The 13,398-nt window shown below is 54.2% G+C and overlaps 1 protein-coding gene across 3 annotated transcripts in view; it reads right to left on the minus strand.

The window, feature by feature from the left end:
- The window catches only part of ADGRL1 (adhesion G protein-coupled receptor L1), a 60,386-nt gene that overhangs the window by 29,192 nt on the left and 17,796 nt on the right, over positions 1-13,398 (minus strand). For all 3 annotated transcript variants that reach the window (XM_054538691.2, XM_054538692.2, XM_054538693.2), the window contains 2 exons: positions 7,726-7,890; positions 3,548-3,761 (listed from right to left, as the gene is read on the minus strand). In XM_054538691.2, the coding sequence (XP_054394666.1) occupies positions 3,548-3,761; positions 7,726-7,795 (284 nt within the window). In that variant the 5' untranslated portion in view covers positions 7,796-7,890. The remainder of the gene's footprint in view (positions 1-3,547; positions 3,762-7,725; positions 7,891-13,398) is intronic.

Here is a 13,398-nt window from a genome sequence, read left to right on the forward strand (position 1 = left end):
TGGATGTGACTCCAGAGGCCTCATCACACTCCCTCAGCCCCGGTAACTGTTCTGCACAGCATTCCCCACGGACATGGGAACTGGGCCAGATGCTGTACTAGGTGCTAGAGAGATAATGGAGAAGAATGCAGTCCCCCAAAGCTGGTGTTGAATGAAGTCAGCAGGGAGAATTTGGAGAGGTGGGAGGAAGGGGGCTCCCAGAGAGGGGGCCCACAGCCTAAGCAAAGGCTGGAGACTGGACTGGGAATGCCCATGCAGGGCACCCTTGGCAGGGGTGTCAGGAGACAGGAAGCGGAGAAGAGAGGCAAGATTGCTGGAGGGGAATGGCAGTTTGAGAGAGACAGAGGAGGAGGAGGAGATGATGAGGCACCTCCAGCCCAGCCCAGCCCAGCTGTCTCAGCCACCTGAACACTGTCATCCCCTGCCCAAACCTCTCCTGCTCTCCTGGGGCTCTCAGTGACCCGCTCCTCCCCTAGTAATACACATTCTTTTTTTATGTTTTATTTTATTTTATTTATTTATTTATTTATTTTATTATTTTTTTTTTTTTGAGACAGTCTCACTCTGTCACCTAGGCTGGAGTGCAGTGGTGTTATCTTGGTTCACTGCAACCTCTGCCTCCAAGGTTCAAGCGATTCTCCTGCCTCAGCCTCTCAAGTAGCTGGGACTACAGGCTCGCGCCACCATATCAGGCTAATTTTTGTATTTTTCGTAGAGACAGGGTTTCACCATGTTGGCCAGGTTGGTCTCGAACTCCTGACCTCAAGTGATCCACCCGCCATGGCCTCCCAAAGTGCTGGGATTACAGGCGTGAAACACCGCACCTGGTCTGTTTTTTTTTTTGTTTTTTAGAGACAGGGTCTTGCTCAGTCACCCAGGCTGGAGTGCAGTGGTGGGATCATAGCTCATTGAAGCCTCAAACTCCTGGGCCCAAGTGATCCTCCTGCATCAGTCATCTGAGTAGCTGGGACCACAGGCACACACCACCATGACTGGCTAATTTAGTTTTTAGTTTCTAGTAGAGACAGGGTCTTGCTATATTGCCCAGGCTGGTCTCGAAGTCCTGACCTAAAGCAATCCCCCCGCCTCAGCCTCCCAAAGTGCTATGATTACAGGCGTGAGCCACCGCATCCAGCCTGGGTGTAATTTGAAGGAAAAGCTGATCAGCTCTACGTGGACTGACTGTGGGTGTGAGAGAGGCTTGTGCATATTTGCACACATGGTGCCTCAGCCTGGGGCAACCCCTCCACACTCACACACAGTCACAAACAACTCAAAGAAATACAAATACTCTCAGTCAACCACACACAAATCCTCATCCACATACACACATCTGCCCACAGACACACTTAAACACACAAAGACATAGCCACACCCACCCACCCCCCCACACGCTCACCCATCCACCCCACCACTCACAGATAAGAAACCACACACCTCAGTCAGCCACACACTCTAACACACATGCTCAAAGAGATATGCTCACACACATGCTCACACCCACACCCACTCACATACACTTAAACACACCCACACTCACAGACATATAACCACATATTCACTCACAAACACCCATTCACACACACACACATCCACCCACCCAGTTACACACTCCAATACACAGTCACTCACAAAGACAGACACACTCAAAGACATGTTTAGTCACACACATCTGCACACACCTACACCTGTTCATATACACTTAGACACACTGACACACTTAGTCACAATCACACACGTTTAGTCACACACTCAAAAATGCACACATACTCACACTCAAATACACAGGCCGGGCGCAGTGGCTCACACCTGTAATCCCAACACTTAAGGGGGCCAAGGCAGGCAGGTGAATCACCTGAGGTCAGGAGTTCAAGACCAACCCGGCCAACATGGTGAAACCCTGTCTCTATAAGCCGGGCATGATGGTGTGTGCCTGTAATCCCAGCTACTCAGGAGGCTGAGGCGGGAGAATTGTTTGAACCCTGGAGGTGGAGGTTGCAGTGAGCTGAGATCACACCACTGCACTGCGGCCTGGGCGACAGAGCAAGATTCTGTCTCAAAAATAAACAAAATAGGCCGGGCGCAGTGGCTCACACCTGTAGTCCCAGCACTTTGGGAGGCCAAGCAGGCGGATCATGAGGTCAAGAGATCGAGACCATCCTGGCCAACATGGTGAAACCCCGTCTCTATTAAAAATACAAAAAAATTAGCTTGGCGTGGTGGTGCGCACCTGTAGTCCTAGCTACTCGGGAGGCTGAGGCAGGAGAATCGCTTGAACCTGGGAAGCGGAGGTGGCAGTGAGCCGAGATCGCACCACTGCACTCCAGCCTGGGTGACAGAGTGAGACTCTGTCTCAAAAATTAAATAACTAAATAAAATAAACAAAACAAAACAAATACACCGTCATACTCATAGATGCATGCAATCACACAGACACACTCCAAGTTACAGTCTTGCAAGCTCAAGCACTCACCCCATACACAATCACTCACACAGGCCTGTGCTTCCATCATCTGTGCTCAGGTGTCTCCTCCTTGGAGTAGCCTGATGAGCTCTCAAATCTGGATGGGTGGGTGCGGTGGCTCATGCTTGTCATCCCGGCACTTTGAGAGGCCGAGGCAGGAGGATTGCTTGAGGCCAGGAGTTTAAGACCAGCCTGGGCAACATAGCAAGACCCTGCCTCTATAAGAAATAAAATAAAATTAGCCAGGCATGGTGGCACGCGCCTGTAGTCCCAGCTACTCAGGAGGCTGAGGCAGGGGGATTGCTTGAGCCTGAGAGGTCAGAGCTGCAGTGAGCTGTGATTGTGCCACTGTGCTCCAGCCTGGACGACAGTGAGACCCTATCTTCAAAAAAAAAAAAAAAAAGAGTCTGGGATAAAGGGAAAAGTCCTCCCATGACACCTTTACTCTGTCTTGCTGTTCTTTATATTTTACAAGCTCTAAACTGCCCTGGCTAAGGCTGGGCGTGGTGGCTCATCTCATGCCTGTAATGCCAGCACTTTGGGAGGTCGAGGTGGGCGGATCACCTGAGGTCAGGAGTTCGAGACCTGCCTGGGCAATTACAAAACCCTGTGTCTACCAAAAATACAAAAAAATTAGTCAGGCGTGGTGGCATGCGCCTATAATCCCCAGCTGCTTGGGAGGCTGAGGCAGAAGAATCGCCTAAACCCAGGAGGTGGAGGTTGCAGTGAGCTGAGATGCCATTGCGCTCCAGCCTGGTGACAGAGTGAGACTCCGTCTCAAAAACAAACAAACAAACTGCCCTGGCTAATCTTGGAATGGAAGTTTTGGAAGCAAGAGGCTGGTGGGGGGAGGGACTTCCCAGTGTATGTATGGGTATAGGCCTCTGTCGGGGGCACAGGCTGGCTGTGGGGAGATGTACTGGGTCTTATTCTCGTCTGCATAGGGCCCAGCACCTATTAAGTGCTCAGGAAACATGTGTTGAATGCATAAAAAAAAGATGTAAGGTGAACGAGTGCGCTGGCAGGTGTGCAGTGCTTTAAGGCGGGCACTTCATCCAGGAACTGCCACGAGAGCCCACTCACCTCTGTGACATGATCTTGAAGGCATCCGGCAGGTAGCACTGCACATTCTCCATCTGGAAAGGGTCAGCATCGCAAATCTTGTCGTCCGTGCGCCCGTAGTTGGCGTTCTCCACCATGATGACGTCGCTGCCGGGGCACCGCAGCTCGATGGGGTAGCCTTCACACGCCAGCTCCCGGCGCATCAGCCCGAATGGGAGCCCGGCCCGGCTCAGGCCTGCGGGGAGGGTTGGGGATGGTGTCACTCCTGGGCCTGGGCCAGGACGGGAAGACCTTGCCCACTGCCAAGAAAACACCACTTCTAGCTCGGCTGTGTCCCAGAAGCCAGCTGAGGCAGCCTCAGTTGATTCAGCTGTAGAATGGGCCTCTCAGTGTGCCCACTTGTGTAGTGAGGACATTAACCTGGCCCAGAGTGCTCGGACTCTCAGCTCCCAGGAGGTGATGTCTGAGCCTTTGGAATGCTCTGCTTGATAAGAGTGTCTGTTTTCCTGGGGCCCTCGGGCTGCACCAGATATGCTGTTATGGACTGAACTGTGTCCCCCTGAAAATTCATATGCTGAAGTCCTAACCCCCAGGACCTGAAAATGTGACATTATTTGGAGGTAAGGTCTTCATAGAGGTAAATTCAAATGAGGCTATTAGGGTAGGCCCCAATCCAATATGACTGTGGTCCTTATAAAAACGGGAAATTTTGGCCAGGCACAGAGGCACACACCTGTAACCCCAGCATTCCGGGAGACAGAGGTGGGCAAACTGCTTGAGACTAGGAGTTTGAAACCAGCCTGGGCAATATAGTGAAACCCTGTCTCTACCAAAAATACACAAATTAGCCAGACGTGGTGGCACACACCTGTAGTCCCAGCTACTGAGGAGGCTGAGGTGGGAGGATCACCTCAGCCCAGGAGGTTGAGGCTCCAGTGAGCCGTGATTGTGCCATTGCACTCTAGCCTGGGCAACAGAGCGAGACCCTATCTCAATAAAAAAAAGAGGGGGTGGGGGGTTGTTGTTAAGATAGGATCTTCCTCTGTCACCCAAGCTGGAGTGCAGTGGTGCGATCACGGCTCACTGCAAATCTCAACCTCCTGGGCTCAGGTGATCCTGCCTCAACCTCCCAAGTAGCTGGGACTACAGATTCACGCCACCATGTCCGGCTAATTTTTTAAATTGTTTCATAGAAATGGGTCCCTTTTCTATGTTGCCCAAGCTAGTCTGGTCTCAAGCAATCCTCCCGCCTTGGCCCGTCAAAGTGCTAGGATTATGGGCCTGAGTCCTCGCACCTGGCTAAAAGGAGAAATTTGGGCACAGAAGTGTACAGGGGGAAGACAGTGTGAAGACACACGAGCAGGCGGCCATCTATCTATAAGCCAAGGAGAGGCCAGGCGCAGTGGCTCACACCTGTAATCCCAGTACTTTGGGAGGCTGAGGCGGGTGCTCACCTGAGGTCAGGAGTTTGAGACCAGCCTGGCCAACATGGTGAAACCCCATCTCTACTAAAAATACAAAAATCAGCTGGACGTGGTGGCACGTGCCTGTAATCCCAGCGACTTGAGAGGCTGAGGCAGGAGAATCACTTGAGCTGGGGAGGCAGAGGTTGCAGCGAGCCCAGATTGTGCCACTGCACTCCAGCCTGGATGACAGAGTGACACTCCATCTCAAAAATAAATAAAAAATAAAAAAAAAATAGGTCGGGCATGGTGGCTCACGCCTGTAATCCCAGCACTTTGGGAGGCCAGGGCGGGCAGATCACGAGGTGAGGTGATCGAGACCATCCTGGCTAACACGGTGAAACCCCATCTCTACTAAAAATACAAAAAATTAGCCGGTCATGGTGGCAGGCACCTGTAGTCCCAGCTACTTGGGAGGCTGAGGCAGGAGAATGGTCTGAACCCAGGAGGTGGAGCTTGCAGTGAGCTGAGATTGCACCACTGCACTCCAGCCTGGGCGACAGAGCGAGACTCCATCAAACAAACAAACAAACAAACAAATAAATGCCAAGGAGAGAGGCCTCAGAAGGAACCAACCCTGGCTGATACCTTGACCTCAGACTTCTGGCCTCTGCAACTGTGAGACAATCAATGTCTGTTGCTTAAGACACATGGTCTAGGCCGGGCTCGGTGGCTCACACCTGTAATCCCAGCACTTTGGGAGGTCGAGGTGGGCGAATCACCTGAGGTCAGGAGTTTGAGACCAGCCTGGCCAACATGGTGAAACCCTGTCTCTACTAAAAATACAAAAAATTAGCTGGGCGTGGTGGCAGGCGCCTGTAATCCCAGCTACTCAGGAGGCTGAGGCAGGAGAATCGCTTGAACCCGGGAGGCAGAGGTTGCAGTGAGCCGAGATCACACCACTGCACTCCAGCCTGGGCGGCAAGAGCAAAACTCTGTGTCAAAATAAAAACATTAAAAAAAGTTTGAACAGCCCATGTTGTTCTCTCCCCAAGCCTCAGTTTCCCAATCTGTCAAATGGGCACCTACAGCCCCAAGTCATCCTGCAGGGATCCTGTGCCTTAGAAATGCTCTTGAAGGAAGCACTGAGCATGGCACCCTGCACATGGAGGGTGCCTGATCAGTATCATCTGGTAAACCTCCCGGGGTTTCCTTTCACTCAGGAAGGGACAATGTCCTGAGCAGGCTGAGCTCCCTGGGGAGATTGCGTTGCCCCATGTCGGTCATCATCTTGTACCACACGGGGATGGAGAACTAGAATGTAGGAGCCAGACAGCTGGCTGGGGTTGGAATTCCAGCCCGGCCACTCCCTGACTGCAGCCTCATCCAAGTCACTGACCGCCTCTGTGCCTCTGTCCCTCCCCTGAGGGGCAGAGAGGACAATTCCCATCTCACAGGACTGTTGTGATGGCTCCAGGGTGTTAATGTGCGCAGAGCGCAGTGAGATGATATGAATGCTAATTATTGTTATTATGAATATTATTAAGGCGGTTTGTCTGCACAACAGAGGGTGCCTGGCAGGGTCCATGCTGGCTGGGGCAGCACCTTCTGTGACGCTGGTTCCAGCCAGGCCCTGTGGGGTGCTGGAGGGCAGCGGGGATTCAGCCAGGGACCCAGATGCCCCAATGTGGGGACAGTCGCTTGTAGGTGAAGGAAGTGACCACCTACTGTATGAGGTTTCGGGAGGGCACTCGTGCGGGATGGTGACAGAGCCGAGCCTTTCCAGAGATCTGGGTGGGTACCCCAGGGGTACGGCAGGGAGGCCCTTGGGGTTTTTTGGGGTGAGTTGAGTCCCAGCGGGGGGAATATTTCACATGTGTTCCTCCAGCACCATCTGCCTCCTCATCTAATTTTAGCCTTCCCGGGCTTGGGAGGGAGGGCCGGGGGTGGAAGCCTGGCTCAGATGGGTCTGGGGGTGGAGGCAGCCCCTCCCGGCCCAGCTGGGGCTATGGGGCAGGACCTGGATGGACAGAGAATGTAGCAGCAGAGGAGTGAGGTTGCTGGCCAGCGGGGCAGTGCCAAGGCCCTGGGGCCCAGCTGAACCGTGTCCCTTCAACCTTTGGAACTTTCCAGAGGGCAGGGCCAGAGGGAGCAGAGTCACCCACCAATGCCCTTCATACAGGGATGTCAGGGTGGGCAGGGGGCACATCCCAGAGTGAGGGGCCGGGCCCACTGGCCTCTTCTCTTGGCCTCTCACTTTATCCTACCCTTGCCCCCGGCCTGGGCCGGCCACGGGGCCAGTAATTGAGTAATCGGTGAGGGTGGGCGGGCAGGCTTGGGGCACTAATAGTGGCGTGTGCAGGATCCCAGGGCCGGCATAGGGCCGAGCCGGGTAATTAGTTGTTTTTAAATAAACGTCAGCGGGCATGCTTTAATTAAGCCTTCTTCCCAGTGAGAGCCTCAAAGATGTAATCACAGAGAGAGAGAGAGAGAGAGAGAGAGGAGCATCGGCTCACCAAGAAGGCCTGTCCTGGTCCCAGGGGCCACAGCGGGATGGCCCCTACCAACCTGGCCCAGCCGACTTGTTGGAGGTAAGGGGATGGTCCAGGGGCCTCTTGGTGGCACTGGGGTGTGTGTTACCACTGAGTCTTCCACTGCCCTGCTCCAGCTGAGGTCTGGGGCGGGGCAGGGGGCTGTAATTCTTTACTGAGTGATCAGGAGGGTTTTCAACATTTTATCTGCCCTCCCGGCAGGGTTTGGGAACCGCGGCCCCTCCCCAGCCCCAGCAGCACCTACCTTGAGTGGCCGAGGTGACCAGGACGGCGGTGACACACAGATTCCAGAGCACTGCGGCTAGGCGGGCCATGGTGGCGGCCGGGTGCGTGTCCGGGGCTCTCAGTGGCCTGTGCGGGGGGCTTCGCCCCGCATCACCTGACAGGCACCACGGCCTGGACCACCAGCCTGGGGGAGGACAGGGAGAGTGAGGTGGGGATAGGGCCTCCAGGCCGCTCCCCTCTCCTCCTGCTGGTGGCTGAGTGGCTCTGAGAGGCTGAGGTCCAGCATGTCCCTCGAGCCAGCCCTATCTGTAGGGCCCCCTCCAGGGTCTGCGGCTCACACCACACCCCCCACCCTTACACCCAGCAGGCAGACCCACCCATCTGGGCACCTCTGGGCAAAGAGACTGCCAACTCTTCCCCGCCGGAACCTCCTGGGACAGCTCATGGGGAGATCCCAGGCAGGCCTTGGACCCTCCGGAAGCCTCTTCCCCATGCCCCTGTCCTGACCCTGCCACTCATCGCCCCTACTCGCATCCTCACCGTGAGCAAGGAGGTAATGAGTGTCCTCCCGAGTGAGGGACCCAGGCGTGCAGCCCGACTTGCAGCCTCCCCATCTTGGGCAGGAATCCAAGCCCCCGCCCCCAGCCCCCTGCTTCCTGTCTCAAGCTCTGGTGGCTAATTAGAATCCAGCTGGCGCCACAGATCGGGAACCAGGGATGCCCGAGTCCCCTCTTTCCTCTCTGGGGGACCTTCAGGGTAAGCTGGAGACAGGCAGGCGGGGTGGGAGGGGGACACTGCCTCCCGCTCTGGGGGGGCCGGGGAGATGGGGGAGGGGTGAGAATTGTGTGCCGTCCCCTGCCATCCTCCCCACCTGCTCTGTCCCCAGGCATAGCGGCTCAGTTTTTTAATTATTATTATTATTTTTTTAAATTTTAGAAACCGGGTCTCACTCTGTTGCCCAGGCTGGAGTGCAATGATATAATCACAGCTCACTGCAGCCTCAACCTCCCAGACTCAAGGAATCCTCCCACCTCAGCCTCCCGAGTAGGTGAGATCCCATGCTTGCACCATTACCACCAGCTAATTTTTATTTCATTTATTTATTTATTTATTATTTTATATTATTTTATTATTTTTTGAGACGGAGTCTTGCTGTGTCCCCCAGGCTGGAGTGCAGTGGCGTGAACTCGGCTCACCGCAAGCTCCGCCTCCTGGGTTCACGCCATTCTCCTGCCTCAGCCTCCCGAGTAGCTGGGACTACAGGCGCCCGCCACCACGCCCGGCTAATTTTTTGTATTTTTAGTCGAGATGGGGTTTCACCGTGTTAGCCAGGATGGTCTCAATCTCCTGACTTCGTGATCCGCCCGTCTCGGCCTCCCAAAGTGCTGGGATTACAGGCGTGAGCCACAGCGCCCAGCACCACCAGCTAATTTTTAAATTTGTTGCAGAGAGGAGGTCTTGCTATGTTGCCCAGACTAATCTCAAACTCCTGGGCTTAACGGATCTTCCTGCCTGGGCCCCCCAAAACTTTGGGATTACGGGAGTGAGCCACTGTGCCCAGTCCAGGGCTCGGTTCTAACTGGTTTCTTCCTGCCTTATGGCTGCTCCTTCTCACCTCTCTCCCCGCCTCAGTCTCCCCAATCCTCTCAGACTTGCACGTTCAAATGTCTGTCCTCAGCTCTTTGCTTTATCTACACCCTGTTTCTCCAGGTGTGGTCCCAGCACACTGGCATCAGCCTTGCCAGGAACTTGGTAGAAACGCACATTCTCTCTCTCTCTTTCTTAAGAGACAGGGTCTTGCTCTGTTGCCCAGGCTGGAGTACAGTGGCACAATGACGGCTCACTGCAACCTCCAGACCCTGGGTTCAAGTGATGCTCCCACTTCAGCCTTTCGAGTAGCTGGGACCACAGGCTCTCGCCACCACGCCCGGCTAATTTTTAAATTTCTTATAGAGACAGGATCTCGCTATGTTGCCCAAGCTGGTCTTGAACTCCTGGCCTCAAATGATCCTCCCACCTCAGTCTCCCAAAGTGCTGGGATTACAGGCGTGAGCCGCCGTGCTGGCCAGAAACACACATTCTCTGAGGCGGGCCCTCCAGCGTGGGAACCCCTGCTCTGTCACATCCAGCTGTCATCGCAGCCTGTCCCATCTCAGGCTGTCCTGGGCTCTCGGTACCATCATTGAGCCAGCACTTTCAAATCTCTTATGTCCAGCCTGGAATCTCTCATCAGAGCCCCCACTACTATTTCCCTGCTGAAAACCAAAACCCTTGTAATTGGCCCAGTTAGCTCCCTGACCCCATTTCTGCGCCAGCCACTCCTGCTATTCCTGGACCACAGCAGGCCCTGCCCCAGGGCCTTTGCACCTGTCGCTTCCTCCACCTGTAGCTTCTGCCAACCCACTGTCCACATGGCCGGCTCCTTCAGGCCTTGCCAACCCACTGTCCACATGGCCGGCTCCTTCAGGCCTCTGCTCAGATGGAACTATTCACCTGATGTATAGAATGTCCTCTTCATGGGGCAGGGATCATTGAACTGTTTTGCTCATGGTGGCCATATCCCCAACTTTTCTTTACTTTTATTTTTTTAGAGATAGGGTCTTGCTCTGTCACTCAGGCTGGAGTGCAGTGGTGAAATCATGGCTCACTGCAGCCTCCACTTCCCAGGCTCAAGCGATCCTCCCACCTCGGCCTCCCTAGTAGCTGAGACCACAGGTATGCACCATCATGTCCAGCTAATTTATTTTATTTTGCAAAGATGAGATCTTGCTATGTTGCCCAGGCTGAACATGAACTTCTGGCCTCAAGAGATCCTCCTGCCTCAACATCCCAAAGTGCTGGGATTACTGCGTGAGCCCATCACCATGGTCGTCTTCATATCCTCAACTTTTAGAATAGGCCTGGCACGCGGCAATGAATTAATTATTTGTTGAATGAATCTCAGATCCTAAAGCTAAGACTCTGCCTTGATTCCTCACCTTCCCTGTCATCCCCCTCACAGAAGCCATCAGCAAGTCCTGTGGGCTCTGCCTCTAAAGTATCTCGCCAACCTGCCCACTTCTGGCTCCAAGCACAGCACCCAGGCCCATGCCACCATCCTATGTCACCTGTATGTTGTCCCGGCCTCCTTGCCCGCCTCCCAATCCGCCCTTCACTCAGAGCTAAGGGACCACATAATGACGTTGATCCGAACATTAACTGACCCCCTGGTCTCTGCTGGGGCCTCAGTTCCTCACTAGAGCCCAGAGGCTGTGGGTGAACTGGTGCCACCAAGCTCTCCAAGCCCCATTCTGTCCTCCCTCCTGTTCCTGAAACATTCAACATTCCAGTTCCAGCCCCCAAGCAGGATCCCTGCATGTCGGCTGCAGCTGCTCATTGTTCAGGGCTCAGCCGCAAGGTCACCCCAGCCGTGACCTACCCTGGCCCCCTGCAAACAAAGCAGTCCTTGCCTGCTGCCCTCACCCGCCCTCCTTTTCCCTGTTTTTAATTCACAGCTCTCAAGTGAGCACCTGAAACTACCTTTGTATCAACACAAGCTTCTTGAGAGAGGCCCTTATAAATCAGCACATGGCTGGGCACGGTGGCTCACGCCTGTAATCCCAGCACTTTGGGAAGCCGAGGTGGGTGGATCACCAGAGGTTGGGAGTTCGAGACCAGCCTGGCCAACATGGTGAAACCCCGTCTCTATTAAAAATACCAAAAAATTAGCCGGGCGTGGTGGTGGGTGCCTATAATCCCAGCTACTCGGGAGGCTGAGGCACGAGAATTGGTTGAACCCGAGAGGTAGAGGTTGCAGTGAGCCAAGATTGTGCCATTGCACTCCAGCCTGGGTAACAGAGCCAGACTGTCTCAAAAGTAAATAAATAAAATAAAACAAATCGGCACAGGCCCTCAATAAATAAAGATCCCCACAGGGCAGGACACCTGGTCCAGACCTCAGTCTCCTCACATGGGAAATGGGAAGATAATATCTGCTAGACAGCCCTGAACACCCCCTCTCCAGCCCTGTAGCTCTCTGCGCGCTTCCCGTCTCATGACTACTCCTGATACCAGCTCCCTCTCCACGGCCCCAGCTTCTTCAGTAAATCCCCCCCAGCCACCTCCAGCCCCCATCCGCATCTCCCCCCACATCCCTGACTAGACACGGCCGGTGTCACTTTCAGATCATTTTACAGCGTGTTACCCCCCCAGCCGCCACCAGCCCCCATCCGCATCTCCCCCCACATCTGTGACTAGACATGGCCGGTGTCACTTTCAGATCATTTTCCAGCATGTTACCTTGGGGATGGGGAGTGGCTTCCTTATTTCAACTTCCTCATTTCTCCCCCAACTGCCCAGCCACAGAAAGGTTCAGGGAAGGTAGTGTCCCCAAGCTGAGGAGTACTCCCCTCCCAGGGTCTCCAAGCGCTTTCTTTCATACTGCAACAGGCATCCTAGCAGAGGAACTGGTTAGGGGAAGTAAAAATGGCTGGCTTGGTACGGTGACTCATGCCTGTGATCCCAGTGCTTTGGGAGGCTAAGGTGGGTGGATCACTTGAGCCCAGGAGTTCAAGGCTGCAGTGAGCTATGATCGTGCCACTGCACGCCAGCCTGGGCAACATGTCTCTAGAAATTTTTTTTTTTTTTTTTTTTTTTGAGACGGAGTCTCACTCTGTCACCAGGCTAGAGTGCAATGGCGCAATCTCGGCTCACTGCAACCTCTGCCCACTGCAACCTCTGCCTTCTGGGTTCAAGCGATCATCCTGCCTCAGCCTCCTGAGTAGCTGGGACTACAGGCATGCGCCACCACGCCCAGCTATTTTTTTGTAATTTTAGTAGAGACGGGGTTTCACCGTGTTGGCCAGGACGGTCTCGATCTCTTGACCTTGTGATCAGCCTGCCTTGGCCTCTCAAAGTGCTGGGATTACACGCGTGAGCCACAGCGCCCGGCCAAATTTTTTGTTTTTTGATTTGGCGTGGCAGCGCCCAGCTACTTGGGAGGCTGAGGCAAGAGGATCACTTGAGCCCAAGAGTTTGCAAGGCTGCAGTAAGCTATGATCCTGCCACTGCACTCCAGTCTGGACAACAGAGCAAGACCCTCTCTTAATTAAAAAAAAAAAAAAAAAATGGCAGGGAAGCCACCCAATGCCAAGTTGTGTGGGCAGCGAATCCACATGGGTCTAGATACCAATTTTGCCTTATACGTGCCCTGTGTGACCCTGAGCTGGTTTCCTCACCTCCCTGGCCCTGGTTCCCTCTGCGCTGCTATTCTGCAGGGTTCTGGTAAGGAGAGCAGTGCATGTACACGCTGGGCCAACACAGGCCCCATCAGAGGATGCTGTGCACAGCCTGGCGCCAGTCAGGGCACAAAGACACCCATGGAAGAGGCAGTCCCTCTCTTCCTCCCAGGCTGCACCCTAGAATGCTGAGACTCCAGAGTGGAGACCCCCGAGCCATGTATACTTCCACTGGGAACTCCAAGGCATCTTCAGCCCAACCAGACCAAAACAAGCCCCTACATCAGTGCACGGTGCCACCATCCTCCCAGGCCCTCCAGCCAGAACCCCAGGAGCTGAAACCCTTGACTCCTCTTTCTCTCACCCCTAAATCCAGTTCAAGAGTAAGTCTTTGGGCTGTGTATACTTCCAGAACACCCCAGTGTTGGTCCACACATCTGTCTTCAGCATCTGCCCCTCTAGTCCTGGGCCCTGGC

Source organism: Pongo abelii, chromosome 20 (assembly GCF_028885655.2).
Source record: "Pongo abelii isolate AG06213 chromosome 20, NHGRI_mPonAbe1-v2.0_pri, whole genome shotgun sequence".
NCBI classification, from domain to species: domain Eukaryota; kingdom Metazoa; phylum Chordata; class Mammalia; order Primates; family Hominidae; genus Pongo; species Pongo abelii.